This window comes from Rhagoletis zephyria, unplaced genomic scaffold, assembly GCF_001687245.7.
Source record: "Rhagoletis zephyria isolate East Lansing unplaced genomic scaffold, Rhagoletis_zephyria_1.1 Rzeph_scaffold_08422, whole genome shotgun sequence".
Lineage (NCBI taxonomy): Eukaryota > Metazoa > Arthropoda > Insecta > Diptera > Tephritidae > Rhagoletis > Rhagoletis zephyria.
The window spans coordinates 19,581-27,168 of record NW_016165502.1 but is presented as its reverse complement, the minus strand read 5'-3'; the positions used below and the strand labels follow the sequence as shown (position 1 = coordinate 27,168).

General features: G+C 38.4%; 1 protein-coding gene and 1 long non-coding RNA gene across 2 annotated transcripts in view; both read right to left on the bottom strand.

Annotated features, from left to right (window-relative positions):
* Nucleotides 1-2,751: 2,751 nt before the first annotated feature.
* On the bottom strand, nt 2,752-3,358 carry LOC108375040 (uncharacterized). The gene is made up of 3 exons (XR_001849116.1): nt 3,150-3,358; nt 2,939-3,086; nt 2,752-2,869 (listed from the first exon to the last, which is right to left on the bottom strand). It is a non-coding gene; the product is annotated as an uncharacterized LOC108375040 (long non-coding RNA).
* Nucleotides 3,359-5,365: 2,007 nt separating this feature from the next.
* Nucleotides 5,366-7,588, bottom strand: part of LOC108375042 (uncharacterized) — a 19,159-nt gene continuing 16,936 nt past the window's right edge. Inside the window, exons 2-3 of the mRNA XM_017631118.1 lie at nt 6,141-6,258; nt 5,366-6,078 (exon numbers count right to left, since the gene is read on the bottom strand). Of these exons, the coding sequence (XP_017486607.1) occupies nt 5,559-6,078; nt 6,141-6,258 (638 nt within the window). The 3' untranslated portion in view covers nt 5,366-5,558. The remainder of the gene's footprint in view (nt 6,079-6,140; nt 6,259-7,588) is intronic.

Below are 7,588 nucleotides of genomic sequence, written 5' to 3'. Positions count from 1 at the left end.
GAAAATAAGCTATTTTATTTTATTGATAAAGAAAAGGATAAAGGCATAGGCAAAAATAAAAACAAAAATAAAGATGCGTAAAGATAAATGCAAAAATGAAGACCAAGGTAAATTTAAAATTTTTACTAATATAAGGGCAAAGGTGAAGGGGAATATGTAATGTAGAAATTGATAAACATAAAGATGATAAAGATAAATATGAAGAAAAGATGAGGGCGAGTAAAGATGAAAATAAAGGAGGAAAGATTAAAATAAAGGTAATTATAAAGAAAATGATATAGTCACAGAGACTCAACTTGGGAACTATTTCGGGATTTTCAGTACTCTCGGGACTACTACTTGTCCCAAAATTCCCGAATTAGTCCCGAAGATTCCGAAATCCTGAAGAAGTCTCGAAAATTCCGAATTAGTGCCGCTGATCCCGAAAATCTCAAAGTAGTCACGAAAATCCCGAATTAGTCCCGAGAATCCCGAAATAGCCTAAAAATCCCGAAATAGTTCCGAAGATTCCGAAAATCCTGAAGAAGTCTCGAAAATTCCGAATTAGCGCCGCGGATCCCGAAAATCTCAAAGTAGTCCCGAAAATCCCGAATTAGGTCCAAGAATCCCGAAATAGCCCAAGAATCTCGAAGTAGTCCCGAAGATTCCGAAAATCCTGAGAAGTCTCGAAAATTTCGAATTAGTGCCGCGGATCCCGAAAATATCAAAGTAGTCTCGAAAATCCCGAATTAGTCCCGACATTCCCGAAATAGCCCAAAAATCCCGAAGTAGTCGCGAAGATTCCGAAAATCCTGAAGAAGTCTCGAAAATCCCAAAATAGCCCAAAAATCCCGAAATAGTCTCGAAAATTTCGAATTAGTGCCGCGGATCCCGAAAATATCAAAGTAGTCTCGAAAATCCCGAATTAGTCCCGACATTCCCGAAATAGCCCAAAAATCCCGAAGTAGTCGCGAAGATTCCGAAAATCCTGAAGAAGTCTCGAAAATCCCAAAATAGCCCAAAAATCCCGAAATAGTCTCGAAAATCTCGAATTAGTCCCAAGGATCCCGAAGATTTTCGTGGAACTGGAAGTTGGAAGATACTTAAATATCTTATTTGCGTCGCATAACAAAAGTATGTATTATTTAACTGAAAAATTACAAATCAAATTGATTTGCTCTACAAATCAAATCAAAAATTTGTATTTCTTATTTGGTTGGAAAATCAAATCACAAATAAATTTTATTTTTTATTTGGTCCACAAACTAAATCATAATAATAATTTCTTAATTAATAGCGGATTTTAAATCAATAACATCACCGTGACGTTGACGTTGCTTATATCTCTCTATCAACAGCAAATTTGATATGTTTCTACGCACTTCTAACACTTATTTTTCTTCTTCCAGCGATAAGTGTCCGTGTCCAACAGCAACGGAAATTATATGCAAAATAACCCTTTCCCACTGAGAGGAGCGCACATCTACAAAAAATAAACCACCTGTTCTGTTTTGGGACACTTTCAAAGTGTTGACGGTTATTTTCGACCTCTGCTTTACACACAAGCACTTACACAGTCTAGTACATCATTAATATTTTGATTTCCACTCATTTTACTTTTGTTTGTGCTAAAACAATTCAACAAATGGCGGCTTTTGACATTTATTCTTCTTCTTCTTCTGCTAGCTAATTTCTGCTAGTAAAAATTTCACTAGCAAGAATTTGCAGCTCTCCCTTCAGTGCTCTCTTGCAAATTTTTTGGGTTATACACTTTTCCAGTAAAAATTTGCAGGTTCCAGTACAAATTAGTACTGACTATTGGTTACTATACAAACCTATTGCTTGCATTTTTTTCTTTATGCTTCCTCTTCATATTCTTTGTTTACTTTTCACAGAAAATAACATGGCGCCGAAATTACAAACGTCAGCCAGAAAATTACTTTTTTCTTTTGCTTCATCATGTCAGATCTTGTGTAGTTGGATCATGGAGCAGACCCATTATNCTTCTTCTGCTAGCTAATTTCTGCTAGTAAAAATTTCACTAGCAAGAATTTGCAGCTCTCCCTTCAGTGCTCTCTTGCAAATTTTTTGGGTTATACACTTTTCCAGTAAAAATTTGCAGGTTCCAGTACAAATTAGTACTGACTATTGGTTACTATACAAACCTATTGCTTGCATTTTTTTCTTTATGCTTCCTCTTCATATTCTTTGTTTACTTTTCACAGAAAATAACATGGCGCCGAAATTACAAACGTCAGCCAGAAAATTACTTTTTTCTTTTGCTTCATCATGTCAGATCTTGTGTAGTTGGATCATGGAGCACACCCATTNGATTTCGAATGGAAAACTCATTGCGTTCATATTGTACTAGCAATATAGAAGTATTACATATATGGCAGCACCCCATGATTCAATAATACAAGGTTAGATAATTATTGACAGCCGCGGTTTGACACTCCCTTACAAAAGGTTGCATTTATGAAGGACAGAGAAAGGGGAAGAATGCAATCCCTTGTTGCGAAAATGGTAGTAGAAAAGTACGCAAAGTAGGCAATTAGTAGTGAAATTCATTTTGCAAATTCTAATGTATTTGCAGGAAATCTGGCAGTTTACACGAAATATTGAACGAAATATTAATACATCTACGTGAATTACGTAGTTTATGTGCTATTTAGCTGTATAAAAAATGCAAAAGGACTCAAAATTAAAATAAAACTACTATGAGATTTATGTAAACATCCAATTTAAAAACAATTTGGGTTTTCATCAGTTAAATGTGCTTCATATGCATATACAAATAAACATATTGCACAAAAGCTTATACTTCTATTTCACAGCAAAGCTACACTTTTTCCAAGTAAATTTGCAAAGAAACAACACTCTGCCACTGCTAAGGGAGCGGTGCGAGAGAGACAACTGTCAGTTTTCGAACCTTAGTTATACATGTTTTAGAGGATACCTCCCTTAACATCCTGACCAAGTTTCAAATGTTAATTCCACCTGGTTTTCTTAAAACACAAGCTGCGGCTGAATACTAAAGTCCACCCAAAAGCGGTCCACGGACACTGCCTTGAGGCACCCCAGAAGTAGCAACAAACGGAGCAGACCTGCAGTTTTCAATTTCAACATGAACATGAAATATGGAACACATATGTATATACATAACTAACCAATTTAAGAAAACTGAATGAGTACCAAAGTTTCTTATTTTATGAAACAAAATTGAATATGATACCTTATCAAACGCGTCGTAAAAATCTGCATAGATGCAATCAACTTTTGAATATTTGTCTGCACAAAATAAACACAATTGGGCGATGGTAATAAATGGCAAGAAAATATGGCGTATTGACATGCCATTGAGAATAGATGACATTAATTCGATAATTTCGATAACTACGATTTGCTAAATTATTGGGTGTGTATAATAACAAATAGTCAGTAATAGTTTGGACTGCAACCTGCAAAGTTTTCCACGACAGCTGGGTCTACGTAATAGGAAAGACCCAGATTTATATCTGGCCAAGGACCGTCACTCCAGCAACACTCCCCAAAAGACTCTTGTAGAATTTGTATACTGTTACAACAACAATGCCTATCGACGCCGCCCGCTTTCCTGGCCTCAGGCTTGTAGAGTCCGAGGACAAATACGGCCCATGACGAGACCCCGGGAGGATGAGGTACTGCTGCTACAACAACAACAACAACCTATTTTTGCAACAGACACATATGCCCGTTCCATTATTTCGTGATGATTCGAACGTAACTCGAAAGGAAATTTCATTTTGAGATCGCGGCATTCGATAGTGCATGATTCGCTCATTTAAATTGTATTGTGGAGAAAACAGTCGCCATTTTGTTTGATCGATTCGAAACGAGTAATCACTCGATCACGATTGCCGCGATTCGGGCCCAGATTTTGAAATCATCGTACAGTTCCATAAGTAAAAGCACTATCAGATGTTTGCCAAAAAATGCCTCCAGCTGGGATTACCTGTTTTTGGCATTTGCTATTTTCGGAACAAGTAAAGAATACCCGTTTCGCTAGAAAAAAAAAACTAAAAATAGGGGCCGATAGAGCTTTTTGTGCTGATTATAACGATACTTAAATTTACTTGCGGAAATTAAACCTAAGCGTGATACCGAAGGTCAAAGATCAAAATTTGATTTTTGAAAAACCGAAATATTTCAAAAACGAGTGAAGCGTTTGTAAAAGTTAATATGCAGTTTCAAGGAAAATTAATACACCTTTCTTTTGGTGTGCATGCCTTGTACCTTACGTTTAAAATTTCTGATAAAAATTGGTTTTTATAAAAAATATATGAAAAAATTCCCTTCAAAATGATTTTTCTTCAAAAGTAGCCTTATGAATGCACTGTTATAGTACTTTTGGTGTAAAGAAAATTTATATTTATAACCCTCACTAAGCAGAATTCTTCTTTCTGTGTTGCCGAAGAATAGGGGCTGAAAACCATTTTGCGAAGGCGGCTGAGCTTAGGAATTATACCCCTCACTAAGTAGAATTCTCTTTTCTGTATTGCCGAAGAAGAGGGTCTCAACGCCTTTTGCAGAGAACAAATTTTTACGTAGGCGGCCTTCGGCCGCGCTTAGGGATTATAACCCTCACTAAGTAGAATTTTCCTTTCTCTGTTGCCGAAGAAGAAGGGCTGAACATCGTTTTTAGGGAACACCTTTCTGCGTAGGCGGCCTACGGCCGCGTTTAGGAATTATAACCCTCACTAAGTAGAATTCTCCTTTCTGTGTTGCCGAAGAAGAAGGGCTGAACACCTTTTGTAGGGGACACCTTTCCACACAAATGACCGCAAATTTGTTAAAATAAATTATAAAGTAATGATGTAACAAAATCGCCGGAATTGGTCAGTCGAGGTAACGTAAAAAGCAAAATATATAGTAAAAGGCAAAGATAAAGTAGTCATATGATACATCACACAAAAGAAAAATCAAATAAATTTTTTTGGGAAAAAATCCATAAACACAAATTTTTTTTGCGTATATTTTTATTGTCTCTTTTTTCCACAAATATCATACACAAATTCACAAAATATGTATACCAAACGAAATATGTTACGCGGTGCTTAATTTTTCAAACAGTTAATTGGATTCGAAGATATTAACAGTTTTCGAAATCCAAAATTTCATCTTTTACCCTAAATATCTTCCACAACTTTTATTCCCGCAATATTAGACCCCATTCCTCGTTTTTCTCTATCGAAACGGTGGGTATTCTTTACTTATGCCCTATTTTCTTTTACAATTTCTTCCATTGCTATTACAATTTATTCTGAATGCACCAATACGCTTACCGAATTTCAGTGGGTTGGCACAGCTCTGATGCTAAAAAAAAAAATAAATAAAAAACTCTACGTATTTGCTTACATTTATTAGCGGCTAATGTATTTACCAATGCGCATATAATACAGTAGGTATTATTACGTTTTTAAATTTAATAGAAAATTGCACATATTTAAATCCTATGAGTTAGAATTATTTCCAATATAATGTAAATGAATTCCATGAATTTCATCAGTAGATTTATTTGTCTGAGAAGAAAATAACATTTAACACTCTTTTGTTTTATTTAGAACCATAATTAAAATATCAGCTTTTAGTTTATCTTGCTCCGTTCCTGGCAATTTTGCAAGATATGTATCCAGTAACCCGAAGAAATCACTGTTGTTGGTTTTCTCCCTTTCCTTTATACGCCCTTTAATGTATTCATTTAAAGTTCCAACCAAAGAATCGAATTTCGCCTGTGCGTTCGGGGCATGAGCACTTGGTTTTGAACGTTCTGCTCTTCGATATGACTGACTAATTAGTGGCTCATTTATTGGCGGTTCTATCAAAGCTTCAACTAAAAATGTTTTCGCTGCGGTTGGACTCTCAGTTACATCTTGTTCTTCAAACATATAATCTATGTCATCATCGCAAGGTCTCTTTAGTGATGAATTACATGGTTCTTCCTCGGATGCAAAACTGTCGTTATTATAAAAGTTTTCATCCTGTGACTCTTCTTTTAGAGTTCTCGTTGTGTCACGAGATTTTGCTGAAGAGTTAGATGAATAATTTTTCCTGATTGTTCTATTGAAATGAAATTAACTTAAAATATATATAAAACTACAATACATTCAATAAAAACATACATGCAATCCTGTAAAAAGTTCAAATCTTCCATATGCCTCCAATCACTGCTAGCATCGGTTTTAATTTCTCTAACATATCGGTCACGCAGAGATTTCCACCGGTTTTGGCATCTTTCGACTAAACGGCAGGAAAATATATATTTTTACTGAAATTGCTGGGAAATCATCGGATATTTGTAGAATGCTTTTGTAGGTGGGAGCGGAGGGGGAGGTGGTGTGGCACAGTCCAAACTCTAAGTAGTCATCCTTCCTGCAGTTGTAGTAGCGGCTACCAAACCCCGCTCGAGTCGGCTCATCCGTCAACGTTGTGTTGTTGTTGTAGCGGATACAACAACCCCGCCCAGATTGGTTAATATCTCAGTCGTTGTCGTCAAGTTCCACTAACGGCAGCCCTAAAAAGCGTGCAGCCTGGATAGGGTCGGTCCACATGGGGACTAAGGCGTTAGGGTTGTCGGGTTTTCCGGGAATACGAAGAGATGTTTCGAGTCATAGGGTGTATCTCCGCATGCCCGACACTCATTTGGTATATCTGCGTTTAGTCTTCTCAGGTATGAGTTTAACCTGCTGCAGTAGACAGCGAAGTTTGGCTATTGTGGTTCTAGTCTTCCGAGGTAGATGAAGCTCCGCCTCGTCAATGTCCGGTGGTTGTGCGCCTAGAACGGCATTCGCAGGTCTGGAGTCTACATAACTCGAGACTGACACCCTGTGAATGCCGTTCAGGGACTGCCGATAAGCTGACGGGTCCAGAGGTTGGTTAATGAACCTCTGGACTTCGTCCGTCAGTTCGTAGAGATGCCTCCTGACGTACCTGGGCGAGCGCTCTTCTGTAAGCAGCTGCCCATTTGGGTGACCACGTCTATGGCTCCCAACAAGGAACTGCTTGCAGAGCATTTTATTGTTCTCCTCGATCGGGAGCAATTTCACCTCGTCGTGTAGGTGGTGTTCAGGCGACATCAGAAGGCATCCAGTCGCTATCCGGAGTGCGGTATTTTGCGTAATCTAGAGCTTCATCCCCTGCGTCCTACTAGTCCCCGGCGACCACACTGGTGCTGCGTAATTTAAAACCGGCCGGCATATTGCCTTGTATGTTGCCAGCAACGTTCCTTAGTCTTTGCCCCAAGCACTGCCGGCTGGCGACTTGAGGACCTTGTTGCGGCTCTACACTTTGTTGACAATAGCGGTTGCGTGCGCAGAGACCAGACTGTCGAAGCTTACTCCGATTATTTTGGTGTTATTCACCGCCGGAATTGGTGTATCATCGACGTGAATTCCCTGTGGTAGCCTGACCTCCTTCGTCCAGGTGGTGAACAAGGTCGCAGAGGATTTCGTAGGGGAGAGGGTTAGGCTCCTTGCAGTGAAGAAGCGAGAAAGCTCGGAGAGATACCCGTTTACTTTCGAACACAAGTCATCAATTCCATTCCCAGTCGCCATGATCGAGCAATCGTCGG